At 43.9% G+C, this 15,004-nt stretch overlaps 1 protein-coding gene across 1 annotated transcript in view; it reads left to right on the plus strand.

Moving 5' to 3' along the window:
* The window catches only part of ACE2 (angiotensin converting enzyme 2), a 71,320-nt gene that overhangs the window by 6,503 nt on the left and 49,813 nt on the right, over positions 1-15,004 (plus strand). Inside the window, exons 2-3 of the mRNA XM_083172439.1 lie at positions 9,910-10,068; positions 14,027-14,117. Coding sequence (XP_083028565.1) covers positions 9,910-10,068; positions 14,027-14,117 — 250 coding nt within the window. The remainder of the gene's footprint in view (positions 1-9,909; positions 10,069-14,026; positions 14,118-15,004) is intronic.

Consider the following 15,004-nt stretch of genomic DNA (forward strand, 5'->3'; position numbering starts at 1 on the left):
ACTTAAGTTCTTAAAAAGAAAATTAATTCTCAATCCCACCACTTGCCAAGACAACTACGAAATCAGTCACGTAAATTAGAACGCCAATGGCGTAAAACTCGTAGTATGACTGATTTCCTCACATATAAGACTAACTACCACTCCTACTGCAATGCTTTGGAAACTGCCAAACAAACATACTACCAATCTCTCATATCTTCTCATGCCACCAAACCTAAGCGACTTTTTAACACATTTAAGTCTCTTCTGTACCCTCCCCCTCCTCCCCCACTGGCTACCATCAGTGCACAAGAACTTGGCTCCTACTTTAAGGACAAGATTGATAACATCCAAGATGAAATGGTATGCTCCTCAACCTCTAACCCTCTTTCTTCCCCACCTGAACCCTCTGGCACTTTCTCTTCATTTGAGCCCACAAATGAAAAGGAAGTATCCAAACTCTTCTTATTCTCCTACTCTACTACTTCGCCTCTTGATCCTATACCTGCACAAGTCATTAAAAATCTATCTCCTGTGCTTATTCCAACCTTAACTAAAATCTGCAATCTCTCTCTTGCTACTGGTACTTTTCCTTCTCTGCTCAAACATGCAGTGATTACTCCCATTCTGAAAAAAACCACAATTCTGACCCTAACTCTCTCTCTAACTATCGTCCTATCTCTCAGCTCCCATGCCTCTCCAAGCTACTGGAGAGAATTGTCTACTCTGGCCTCACAAACTTTCTTAACTCTCACACCCTATTAGACCCGCTTCAGTTAGGCTTTCGCTCTCAACACTCCACTGACACAGCACTAAAATGGTGAATGATCTGATAACTGCTAAGTCTCACTGCTTATTCTTGTAGATCTTTCTGCTGCGTTTGACACTGTGGATCACACTCTTCTCCTACAAACACTACACTCCCTAGGTCTTAATGATACAGCCCTTTCCTGGTTCACATCTTACCTATCTGAACGCTCTTTCAGTGTTCGCTTCTCTGACTCTACCTCCTCCTCACTACCTCTGTCAGTAGGAGTTCCGCAAGGCTCAGTCTTAGGTCCTCTGCTTTTCTCAATCTATACCTCCTCTCTTGGCAAACTTATCAGCTCTTTCAGATTTCAGTATCACTTATATGCAGATGATACTCAAATCTATCTATCTATCAACCCCAGAGTTGTCACCAGTGGTTTTGGGCCGTGTCTCTGAATGTCTCTCTGCCATCTGATCTTGGATGTCTTCTCGCCAACTCAAACTCAATATTTCCAAAATGAAAATAAATACTTATATTCCCACCAACTAAGAACAGTTACCATCCTGACATCTCCATCGCTGTTGACAACTCGACAATCTACCCTACCCCACAAGCTCGTTGCTTAGGGGTCATCTTTGACTCTGAACTGTCCTTTCTTCCCCACATTCAATCTGTCTCCAAATCATGTTACATGCATCTAAAAAACATATCCAAAATACGACCCTATCTCACACAAGACACTACCAAATATCTTATCCATGCACTCATTATATCCCGCATTGATTATTGCAATAGTCTCCTAACTGGTCTTCCCAAGAACAGACTCTCACCACTGCAATCCATTTCAAAAGCTTTGATAGTTCACGAGCTGGCTTGTTGCCTAAGTATGCTCGTGCTTTCAATTACTGACATGAACCTTTCTAAATCACTGTAATGGTGGGCTAGTGCAGGCTATAAGCCGGCTTTTATTGCCGGATTCTTCCTGCGCTATCTATCTGCCCGTTCTCATCTGTCCCCAATATTGACAAAGCCTCTTGGTGAAATGGTCGTTGGCTCGTAAAAAGACCGCTGCCAGTGTGCTTTTATGCTCATGCTTAACAATGTACTAGTACAGAGTAGAATCAACATGTGTACATATTAGGAAAATATAGAAAGGTTCATGTCAGTAATTGAAAGCACGAGCATATTTAGGCAACAAGCCAGCTCATGAACTATCAAAGCCTGCATCATAATAATAACAGCGGGAGACAGACAGCCTAAGCGTGTGTGCTGCAGTCACGAAGTCTGCAGAGAGCCGCTGAAAACCTGGTTACTGGCAAAGTGACTGACAAATGCGAGCATACACAGGCAATAAAGCCGGCTCGCAGTGAGTCTGCACCAGTAACAGGCTAGGTACATGAAAGTTTGTTTAGGAAATCCACTGCAGCGGCAAAATATATATACTGCATAAAATACTGAGCGGCCATTACAGTGAGATCTGTGCTGCCTTAAGAAAATAGGCAGCAGGAGATATTTATCGGATAAAGATAGCCAGCTCATTCAAGCAAACTGATGATAAGTTGCTAAAGATTACTGACATGTATTTAATGGAATGAACTGTCTAATAAAAAGAAAATAAAAATCTATATCACTGTTCAGTATCAAAACGGTACTATTGTTTGCTCATCTGTCCCTATGGAACTATAGGGGCCAAATGTAATAGGGTGAGAGTTTCAGAAAGGGAGAGATTTTGGGAGAGTTATCCCATGTTTTTTAAAGCAGCAATCAATTACACAGCAAAACCTGGTTGATTTTGCCATGTAATTGATTGCTGCTTTAAAAAACATGGGATAACTCTCCCAAAATCTCTCACTTTCTGAAACTCTCACCCTATTACATTTGGCCCCTATAGTTCCATAGGGACAGATGAGCAACCAGGTTTTGCTGTGTAATTGATTGCTCCTTTAAAAAAAAAGGAGAAAACTCTCCCAAAATCTCTCACTTTCTGAAACTCTCACCATATTACATTTGGCCAAGTGTGTGTTAAAAGTGTAATCGCACCAAATTAATAACACATCAGTGGCGTAACTATCGCCTTGCAGCCCCCGCGGTGGCAGGGACAGGGCCGGCGCCACCACTAGGCAAACCTAGGCATTTGCCTAGGGCGCCGGCCACTGGAGGGCGGAAAATGCCGCCCGGGTACCTGTCCTACCGGCGCTGTCTATTTCAATCTGGCGGCGGAGGCAGCGGGGGTCCCTGCAGTCTATTAAAAATCACGAGCGCTATCCGCCGGGCTATGCGGAAGCGCTTTTAGTGTGAAAACTCTGGCAGCACGGCGCACGCTGATCTCAGCCAATCAGCGTGCTGCCAGAGTTTTCACACTAGAAGCGCTTCCGCATAGCCCGGCGGATAGCGCTCGTGATTTTTAATAGACTGCAGGGAACCCCGCTGCCTCCGCCGCCGGATTGAAATAGACAGCGCCGGTAGGACAGGTACCACCCCACACCTCACACACACCACCCACCACTGATTTGCCGGCGGAAGGTCCCAGGGCAGACGCAGCGGCACTACGTGGAGGGGTAAGGGGGTGGGGGAGGGGGTGGGTTTCGAGCTGGGGGGAGGGGCGTGCAAAAGAGTTGTGGCGGGGGGAGATTTTTTCATAGTTACGCCACTGTAACACATAAAGGGACTTCATAAGGTCTCAGAAAACATCAACACCTATATGTTCTATAAATAAAATACTGAAGAAAAAGTATCCATATTCTTTGGAACATCAGTGAAACATCACACTGAAATAAGCTGTAATTGTGTAAAAGATACTGTCAAAACATTTATTGCAATGCTAGCGAGTGTCTAGGTTTATTTTTAAGACACTTAGCAGCAATTAAAGGCTAAACACAAAGTCAGCCTTTTATATCATCAGACAGATACACAATAATAATATTTTAGATACATTATTGGCACACAGGGACAACTTAACCCCTACAGCTGAAGTATCAGTAAGCAGCGGTCTTTATTTGTTTTAATCACATTATTTAATTCTTTGATTTTCACTAATCTTAGTTTTAATATTTCCCCGATTTTATGTAAAAGTATTAAAAGTTATATTTTATGACTCTGAATTTGACTTAAAGTGCACCCACATATATACTTACTGTATTCTTTTTGTGTAGTTTGTCTATAATGAAGTAGTGGGTGGCACCTCCCTCAATAATAAATAATTATTAAAGGAAACAGCCTTTTCCCAGAATAATCTATTTGAAGTGGAGAAATAAGTCACTAGTGCTAAAAGAATAAAACTGGTGCGGGTACCTTCTCTTTTTTGTTTCTGCATTGTAAAAGCTGCTGCTAGGCTGATCTTCCTTGCAAGACGCTCATCGTCTACTGATCCGCTCTTCCAGTCCCTTCATTGGTTGCCTGTATCTTACTGTATTCAATATAAAACACTTCTACTCGCATATAAAGCTATTAACCATACTGCACCAGCATATATCTCTTTACTTATCACAAAATATCTTCCATCTCGACCACTCCGCTCTGCACAATATCTGCCTGTCTCTTCTGCACGGATCACTAGCTCCCATTCACTATTACAGGACTTTCATTGGGCTGCTCCCATCCTATGGAATGCCCTTCCATGCACAATAAGACTCTCCACTAGCCTCCAAACTTTCAAGTGTGGAAAAGAGGGGGGTGGAGCAACGGGGTCCGTTGCCGCAGGTAACAGTCACGACTCGGTAAGCACATAGGGTGGTGGTGCAGGGGGCTGGCGTCCCATCCCCCCGCAGTGCACCTTACCTGTGTATTGTCCAAAAGTGTGATCACTTGTCCTGGTCCGTCCCGCTATGTCCTGGTCTCCAGCCGCAGTTCGGTTAGCACGGCATCTGTACATGAGCTGGGCTCTACAGTGGGGGGGGGGGGGGGTGACATGGCTTCCGGGTATCGGCACTGTGCAGGTGACGTGCCCAACGTCACAGTCAGCTGTTTGCACTGTAGGCTCGACTCCCGGCTGGGAGGAGGCTTGAACGTTGTTGTTGGTGTGCTGGATTGTGTGTGTTAGGATGTCTCCAACGTGTTCGGCCCTAGGGGGCCTTCTTCTAGGGAGTTTGATATTTCAAATGTTTCTTTTGAAAACCATGTTATATTGTATTCCATTAATGGTTTTCCATGTACTGTATAATAAAACTGCTAGGGGATGATTTATTATCATCTCATCTCAGGATACGGATGTGATGCAACAATGTTGTCCCAATCCATGTTTCGGTGTCCATGTTGATAGGACATGTGCCGACAGATGTAATTTCATGCCCTACCATCCACTAGGGCACGGTGGAAGAATAAAATTTTTCCCGAGCCCGAAGCATGGCGAGCGTAGCAAGACATGCTAGGGGACGCGGTGCTACGTTTTAATGTTTGCGTTAACTAAAACAATAACACTATACTTGAGCTTAAAAAAATTACCCTTACAATCAATCGAGTAGTCACCTGCAGCGTTTTTTAAAAAGGATTACTCAATCCTTAGATATAACAAATATAACAAACGACATATAAAAACTGCACAGCCTTAGTATAAATTGAATTTATTATCCATATCTAAATCACTGGCCAATGAACATTTTTAAAAGATAATACATAGACATACACAAAAAACTAACGTGAAAAACAATAATTATTTGGTTCGCAACTCCGAAGTGCCTTATGATAGGTGTTAGTAGTCCAATTCCTTTTACTTTGTTTTATGGGTTTTTTTTTGTAAAAAGCATGCCTATTAGTTGCAATAAGTATGTTAGTAAAAAAAATGTATTGTTTTTTTTTTTTTTGTAAATTAAAAAATAAAAATGTATATAACGTTACCAGTCTTGACTTGTCTGGCCAGACAAATAAGGTACCTCTCTGTTTAGTGGCATCCCCTGGATAGTGTGATTTAGTGCAAACAGCACGGCATTGCTTCGCAGGCTGGGGGAGCAAGCTCTGAATAGCTTCCTTAATGTGTATCCAGGTACCAGTGAGAGCCTCCTTGTATTCCAGATGGATGTTGCAGGGGCAAACACAGGATTTTCAGAAGGGGGTTTCCAGAGAGGGGCAGCCCTGCACTCAATCCCACAGAGATATTGCTGCAGTGCTTTCCAATAAAACTGACGTTTCGGGGGATACTCCCCGTTTTCAAGGTGCAGAGTTATCACTCTGCACCTTGAAAATGGGGAGTATTCCCGAAACGTCGGTTTACCTTTGCACCATTTCAATGTTCATATAAAAAAGCTATTTTATAAAGCCTACGAGTGCCGCCATTTCTTCTGATATATAAATATATATATATATATATATATACACATACATATGTAGGGGGTATTATATAAACCGCTCAGCATGTAGGGCATGGATCAGTCATTTCCACTAATTACCCCTTTACTGCACAGTTGGTTGGAGATGGAGTGGGAGAAGGGGGCATTGGGCTGAATGAAGGGGCCCTGATACATAACTTCAGAGCCGATTTTCCCATTAGGCATGTGAAGCACGTGCCTCGGGGCGGCACATGTTTGGGGGCGGTACTCGAATGCTTGTGATAGTACTGTCAGCCTGAAATTTTGCAGTAACTGCAGATTATGCACTGTACTGTACTATATTCCATCTTAAATAGAGTGTAAATACTGCAGATACTGTCCCTGTATTCTGTCCTACTTAGTAAATATACATACAGAATAACAAATAAAAAATGTCCCAGTAATACAATTAGGCGGCTGTGGGGGGCATTATTGTTGTGCCTAGGGGCGCCCTCACCCGTAAATCCACCCCTGCATAACTTCCAGGGTGGTAGAAGATGTTTAATACACAGAGGAGGGGTGTATAGTGGAGTGGGCTTATTATTCATAATTTTCTGGTGGGAGGACAGCTTGCTTGACTGTAGATAACTCCAGTTACCGGAACTAGATTTCTTAGCTTTTAATGGAATTAAAAACTAGAGAATCCTACCTACCAAATGGTATTGGGGACTAGGGGATCAGAGTTCAGGAGGCAGAGCAATCTGCCAATGAGGATATAAAACTACATACCAGGTGTGTGGAGCTGGAGCAGTAACCAGCTGCTGGAAGGCTGATATCTCCGGTTCTGGGAACAGTAGAGACAAGCTACTAGTGTCCATCAAAGGGGGAGAGTCACAGCTTTTGGAATATACCCTCAGAAAAACTCTAAGTCAGACAGAACCTGAAATATCTGACTGGGAACAGCAATTAACAGGCTTGGATGGGACCACTGCTTTGAAGTCCGATATCTCCGGCTCCCAAGGGCCAATTTTTTAAATTCTTGTACCCATGGAAATAGAGGACCATCAGGTTTCAGCCTAGGGCCATTAGACTCCTGGGGGGGGGGGGGGTTTCTGGGTACTCAGAAACCCCCCCTGCGTGTGCCACTGTGTTGGAAATAAGCTGATAAGTATTAGTATTCCATGATTATGTTTATGTTGACTGTGTCAACATTCGGGTAAAAAAAAAGTGAAAAAATAAAAAAAACCTTGTCGACTTTTTCAATGTCGACCATACCCATGTCGACCTAATGATCCTTTCGACCTAATGACCCTGTCGACCTAATGACCCTGTCTACCTAGCCCATGTGACCTTTAGTCATGTCGGCCTTCCTCCATGTCGACCTTAAGCCTTACTGCATGTGGACCTAGTGGTGTTGACCTAATGCTTGTCGACCTGCTTGCTGGTGACCTAATGATCCCTACCCGCACACAGATTGTAGCGCTCATGTGTGAGGCCATTCAGTGACAAAATAGTCTTTTCTGATTGCAAGCCATTTGCAAGGTGATTGTCATGAAGCTGACGTTTGTATGTGGTAACTGGACGTTTTCTGGGAGTGTCAGGAAAAATGCCGGCATGCCCAGGCGTTTCCAGGTTTTTTAGATCAGCCTGATTCTATGGCACAGGCAGGGTAGGTTCTGGGTCACACACAGACCGCACACACTGGAAAAGTCATTGGATGGTGAGTGAGTTGCACATGGAGCCGCTGATCGGTGTGATTATCGCAGCCTAGAACGGGACATGGTTTCACTCTAGCGGGGCGGCGGCTATCTGATCGCAGGGCTCTGCAATTTCACAGAGCTGCGACCAGGTCTGAATAACTCCCTTGATGTATGAGGATTGCTTCTTATATAACCACACATGGAAAAGGGAACTCGGCATTTTCTTTTCACTACTGAACTGGTTTTATGGATATTACAAAATATGAGTGTTCTAGTGAGCGATTGGACATGAAACGAATATGTAAAGTAGGGAGTCTGGTAAATTAATGCTACTGATTGCCTAAGCCACTGATAAGCTTACAGGCGGAGAAATGTGTTTTAATTGCTTTATACCATAATCGAACACCAGCTGGTGCCCCGGGGACCTTTTACACTACATAGAGACCACTTCAGAGACCACTCCACATACAGTATGGCGTTCTGATTGTAAAAGATAACAGCCAGGAGTCCCAAAGTTACTGCACTTACAGGCACAGTAAGAAAGTAGGGAATTAATATATTTGTGTAACAGGTTGTCTCTTATAATTAAAAAACACACTTTCTCCATGCACTTGGTGGACTGCAGAGGGCTATCAGAGAAGTTTAATATACAATGTGAAAAGCTACTACATATTCAACTGTTTAAATAGCACTTTTTACACATTTTAAAGTTGCTATTGTATTAATAATTTATGTGACCCAGTGCTTGTATTTTAAGCTATATCCAAGTAGAGGATGTGTTTGCAAGTTTTAGAATCTACAAAAAAATGTGTTTAATAGTGCGTACACACAGTGAGATATGCACTATTTTACTATTTGATTTTGCTTAAAGAAGCAAAATTGAATTGAAATTGAATGCACATCAAATGATTTTAGCAGAAAAATACAATCCCAATGCTCACTCCCGTGTAGTGTAAATCGAATAGAAAGGCAGGCAAGACTATATAGTACAGAGATGTTATATATAGTCATAATCTAATGCATTTTGCATACCGTTCGATTCGATCCAGATTCAATCCATTCAGGATCGAATCGCAAGCAAAATCGCACGTGTGTACCCACTATAAGGTATTCTTATGAAATAATGGGATAGATGTATTAACCAGCATTAAGTGAATATGCTACACTTATCACTGGTTAACTGGGGTATAACTTTTTTTTTTTTTTATGTATTATCAGCGCACCTAGCGCCCTCTAGGGGCAGCCTGCTTGCTAAGCAGCAAATTGATGATTAAGGTCTTGATTCTGATTTGTGAATGAAGTAGGTAAGGGCAAGTAATTGTGCACCAGGACACAAACCATGGGCCTTATTTTGGTTCATTCTTTCTGACAAAATCCTTCTTAGATGGGCAAAACCATGTGCACTGCAGGTGGGGCAGATGTAACATGTGCAGAGAGAATTAGATTTGGGTGGGGTTTTACTTCAAAGTGAGATCTATATTGCAGTGTAAAAGTAAAGCAGTCAGTATTTTCCCTGCACAGAAACAAAATTACTCACCAAATCTAATTCTCTCTGCACATGTTACATCTGCCCCCCTGCAGTGCACATGGTTTTGTCCATCTAAGAAGGATTTTGTCAGAAAGAATGAACCAAAATAAGGCCCCATGTTGCAATGCAAGGGATGCAAATACATAAAAAAATTTGCCTGTGGAGTAACTAGCCAGATTTATTTTTACACTGATTACTCCTACTTGGGGCCTGCTCCTCCTGCAGTGAAATCTGTGTATTCACTGCTGCTCTGAGTGAGAGGGGCTTCCCAACATCCTCCCTTACACACTCACCTTAGGACAATGCAGTCCACGGGTGGGACTGTGCCCAAAAACCGAGGCAGTCCCACAAAAAAGCTATAGTCGAATGAATGCTCATGCGCACAATACACAGTGTACATACGCGAGCCATCCAGAAGGCAGAGAGCAAAGGCTAGCCTCTTGTGACACCACGGCTTACTACATCTGCCCTCCCATCTCCATTATTTACCCTGCATGAATATAAATAAAGTCATGTATTTGCACCCCTTGCAGTGCCACATGGATTGTACAGTATCAGTGTAAAGTTACTTGCTTCTTTTGCATTGCATTCAACTCTGAACCAGCCCCGTAAAGTTAAACACCAAATGAATACTAATTATTCTGTAGATAGAACTTATTAAATACAACATGTACCACACATATCCAGATGTAAATAAATGATGTTTTCCAGAGTGAAGAAGGTGCCAAGTGGTCTGCATTCTACAATAATGCCAGCCAATTTTCAGCGAGATACCCAATAGAAGATATAACGGATCCTAGCATCAAATTGCAACTGATCTATCTTGGAGAGAAGGGATCATCTGTTCTACAAGCTGACAAATATGCAAGAGTGAGTAGATCTAATGTAATGTACTGTAGTACAAAGTACACTACTACAGCAAGAGCTTAAACGTATCAAAAATGGGTGTGTTATAGGGGTCCGACAGTCGGGATCCCGAAAGTCATTATCCCGATTTCGGGATCCCGACTGGCCAGACCCAGACAGCATGGTGAGCACAACTAAGGCCCCTGGCGGGCTCGCTGTGCTCGCCACGCTGATGGCAGGGTGGCGCGCTACGCTCGCCACCTATTCTATTCTGCCTCTATGTGGGTCATAGACCCCCACGAGGGAAAATAGCAGGTGGCCGTCGGGAACCCCCCTGTCAGTGTTTTGACAGTTGGGATCCCAACGTTGGGTGAATGCCTGTCCGGCACCCATCAAAAATAAGTGACATTTTCAATATTGTTTAGGGAAAAATTCTCTTCTTTTGGGATCTCACATCTCTGGGGTAAAATGTGACAATAAGGGTTCTGCACAAAGGGCCAGATTTAGAGATCATCTCTTGTACAGCAGCTATGTCTGGGGCATACAGATGTAGCCATGGTCATCATTGCCACGACTCGGCCGGAATGGACACACTGCGACATTGCCGTTCAATGCGTTTCTATGTGAATTAGATGAATGTGCAGAGGCGCAATCACCGCGTGGCGATGGATGCAGCAACCATGAGCGAAGATACATCTGTATTTTGGAAAATATGCCAATTTTGCAGTAGGGGGCTGAAGGAAAAGGTGCCTCCTGCCAGCAATGTCATTCTGAGTAAGCCTAAGCTAATATAGTATGAGTCCCTTCATACTGCTTTTATACCAAAAACATATCATAACAGGGATTTTGTATGGATCCAGCACTTGGAGATGAGATCATCTCCCAGAGCTGGCAATTTCACTGCAGTGAATGGGTCCCAGCCAGGGCGCATCTACCCAGGTTACCCTTTTACACTGCACTGCGAGCGCGTTGATTCTGTGTTCAACTCTCACTAGCTGTGTTGAAATGCCGGGTCGTGTGCCGGCACACAGGCTGCTGCTGCTGCTGCCTCTCTCCTCCACTCAGCACTGAGCAGCGTGAGCTGAGCGTGAGAGAGTGGCTGTGCTGCTGCAGCATCCTCTGCTCTCTACCTCCACTGCCCGGTCTCTGCAGTGTGGGAGGGGGCGCAGAGCCATCGGGTGTTCGTGCGCTCAGATGTTTGTCTGTTCGGCCATTCCTGTGTTTGGACGCCCGAACACACGAACAGCCGAGTGCGAATGGACCGAGTGGACTTGGGGATTTGGTCTGAATTCAATTAATTGTGCAAATAAGGCTTCTTAGATGTTGGATGAGCAAGGCACTTACTGTACATAAGTGCAAATGGAGACAAAGTTCCATACCCTCCAACTGTATCGATTTAGCCGGTACAGTACCGTTTCTTAACGGTCTGTACCGGCTAAAATAAAGTGTACTGAATGTACCGATTTTTGCTTCTCCTTCTCGGCTTGACAAGTGATGACTTATCAGGCCTGGCGGTACTTAGAGAATGTAAACGGTTCTGGACCCGTTCCCAGGGGTGCATTTCGGCTCCTGCCCAGCGTGCGTCTCTTCATGATGTCACACAGTAGCCGGCGCATGCATCTGGAGCAGCAACATCCTCTGGGAGGGGAAGGAAGCACGCTATTCAGAAGCTGGGTACTGGGCAGTCAGAACGCAGAACAGCTTGGAGAACTTGAAGCCGAAAAGCATGGGCCGGAAGCATGGTGTGCAACCTTCTGTCGCAGCCGGGTAAGAGCAGGTGGGGGCTTACAGTGGGTGAAAGTTACAGTACACATATGGTAAGAGATGGGGAGGAGCAGGTGACATAGAGACACAGTCAGTCTCTATTTGATGCCTGGGAACTGCCGCTGCTGGGGAGAAGGCACCTCCTGCACCTCCTGGCCCCACATGTGCGCCGAGGAGAGGGACACAACAGCTGCCAACCGTGACTAGGGCCTGTCCCACCCCCTGTCAAAGGCCTGCCATCAGCAGTGATGTGGCCCACACATCACAGCAATCAACTGGTTATTTTATTTTAAATGCCCAGCCCGTACACATACGGAAAGAGGGATGGCGACGCCCCCTTACCAGGGGACACACCCACTTTACTCATGGCCATGCCCCCTTTTTGGTGTGTACCGATTTCCATCCTTCAGATGTTGGAGGGTATGAAGTTCCGGTGTAATGCCCAGTTTGGGATGCGATAATTACCTTGTTCACTTGGTCAAATCCACCTGGAATATTCTGTACAATTGTCAAAAAGTAGTTCTCGCAAGGCTGTTTTCTTCCCTTGTTGGGTACATACTCTTTAAAACAGATCATGCACTATACAAATATGTAGCTCCCGCAGCTAAGAAAAATCTTCTGTACCCGATTCACCTTAGTCACAATATGACACTCATAGGCCCTTATTCTGGTTCACTCACAAAGGCAAATTACTTCTCAAAGGACAAAACCATGTGTACTGCAGGTGGGGCAGATGTAACTTGTGCAGAGACATTTGGGTGAGTTATTTTGTTTCTGTGCGGGGTAAATACTGGCGGCTTTATTTTTACACTGCAATATAGATCTCTCTTTGAAGTAAAACCACTCCCAAATCTAATTATCTCTGCTCTGCACAAGTTACATCTGCCCCACATGCAGTGCACATGGTTTTGTCCATTTGAGAAGGAATTTGCCTTTGCGCGTGAACTAGAACAATGACCATACTGTAAACCCAAGTACTGACTTATGGTTGAAAAATCTAAGGTCCTACAGAGTCATAACTTTCCTCAGGCCAAATAGACCAGAAACATCTGTACCATGATACCCCTGTGTAATAGAGCATGCGATTGTTCTACCCCCTGAGGTGAATATAAAGAGGAAATGGATGAAGTGACTCAGATGAGTTTGGGTTGGGATCATTTGGTCTACAGCATGATGGTCGACAGTCATTAGGTCGACACCATTAGGTCGACATGGGAAAAGGTCGACATGGGTCTAGGTCGAAAGGTCAGTAGTTCAACAGGTCACTCTGTAGATCAAATGACCGCATCCCTTGAGTTTAATAGAGGAGTCTACAACTAAGTGGCCTTGTCAAATGTTGACAGTAGCTGGCTGATACAATAGGAAGCTGGTCCTGATTGCCATCCTGACAGTGATGTAATAAGCCCCTATGCCGTACCAGTAATACTTTGTTAGTGTAATCTTGGAGGAGCCAATATCACAATATATCAAATAAATTTGTACTGTTCCATGTGCTTGCTTGCTATCTATACATGTAACATCTGCCCCACCTGCAGTGCACATGGTTTTGCCCATTTTGAGAACAAATATGTACTGCAATCAGATCTGAATAAGGGCCCAGGTAACCTCAGCTAGCACATAGCATGCAGCAGTGGCATCACCAGCGGGGTGCGGGCCACATAGTGTGAGACCATTTATGGCATTGACAGCAAAGTAACAGAGCTGCCTTCCCTTGCTATTATGGTGTCACGCGCTCGTATTGTGTCACTGAGCAGCTGAGACAGGAGGTGGGCAGGACAGAGGATGCAGGCAGCATACAAACTGCCCGGGACCAGAGAGAGGCTGTAGTAAACAAGGGGAGTGGCTTAATGTACATGAGGTCATGCTCACCCCCCTTCACAGTTTTGAACAGCTGCAGCTCATGAATGCTCACATCTGCCACACTGGGTGTCACATACTGTAACCGTATTGGCGCCACTGGCCTGCTGACAACCAAACAAGCGACCGCCGACACATAAGAATTTAATTCTCACATGCTTTAGTACTTGCCAAGAAGAGGACTCATTCTTGGTGCATCTCCCAATTTAGGTGACCCTGTCATGATTTTCCTAGATTTTAAATCATATTGAGGACAATGGAATATTCATTTAGTTAGTCAACTATAATAAATGTTAAAAATCAGTGATGTTTTCATATATGATTGTTATTATGAATTGTTGATTCAAATTATTTTCTGCAGTTGAATAAAATTCTAAATGACATGAGCACGATCTACAGTACCGAAACTGTATGCAGTCCGGATGGATCAGTCTGCCATGCTTTTGAACCAGGTATAGTATCCTGCTAAATTGTCCTTCCTGGAGGATCCATTATAGTCTTGTCTCTGGCATTTGATGCAGGAAAACATTGAGAAGAAGGAACATGGGGACCTTTTTGTGGGTATCCACAAACACTAAACAACCCACAACATTAGAAAGAAAGACTACAGTATAGGAAATATATTTTCCATGCTCTCTCCAACAGCAGCCCCCATAAAGTTATATGGGAGCTTCTTATCTGGCAGATTTACCAAGCTCCAGAATGTAGGTAACAGAGTAGCCTATGTAGTTACCAGAGTAGCCTATTTAGTTACCAGAGTAGCCTATGTAGGTAACAGAGTAGCCTATGTAGGTAACAGAGTAGCCTATGTAGGTAACAGAGTAGCCTATTTAGTTACCAGAGTAGCCTATTTAGTTACCAGAGTAGCCTATGTAGGTAACATAGTAGCCTATGTAGGTAACATAGTAGCCTATTTAGTTACCAGAGTAGCCTATTTAGGAAACAGAGTAGCCTATGTAGGTAACAGAGTAGCCTATTTAGTTACCAGAGTAGCCTATGTAGGTAACAGAGTAGCCTATGTAGGTATCGGAGTAGCCTATTTAGTTACCAGAGTAGCCTATGTAGGTAACAGAGTAGCCTATGTAGGTAACAGAGTAGCCTATGTAGGTAACAGAGTAGCCTATTTAGTTACCAGAGTAGCCTATTTAGTTACCAGAGTAGCCTATGTAGGTAACATAGTAGCCTATGTAGGTAACATAGTAGCCTATTTAGTTACCAGAGTAGCCTATTTAGGAAACAGAGTAGCCTATGTAGGTAACAGAGTAGCCTATTTAGTTACCAGAGTAGCCTATGTAGGTAACAGAGTAGCCTATGTAGGTATCGGAGTAGCCTATTTAGT

The sequence above is a fragment of the Crinia signifera genome, chromosome 2 (assembly GCF_055691185.1).
Source record: "Crinia signifera chromosome 2, ASM5569118v1, whole genome shotgun sequence".
In the NCBI taxonomy this organism is placed as follows: Eukaryota; Metazoa; Chordata; class Amphibia; order Anura; family Myobatrachidae; genus Crinia; species Crinia signifera.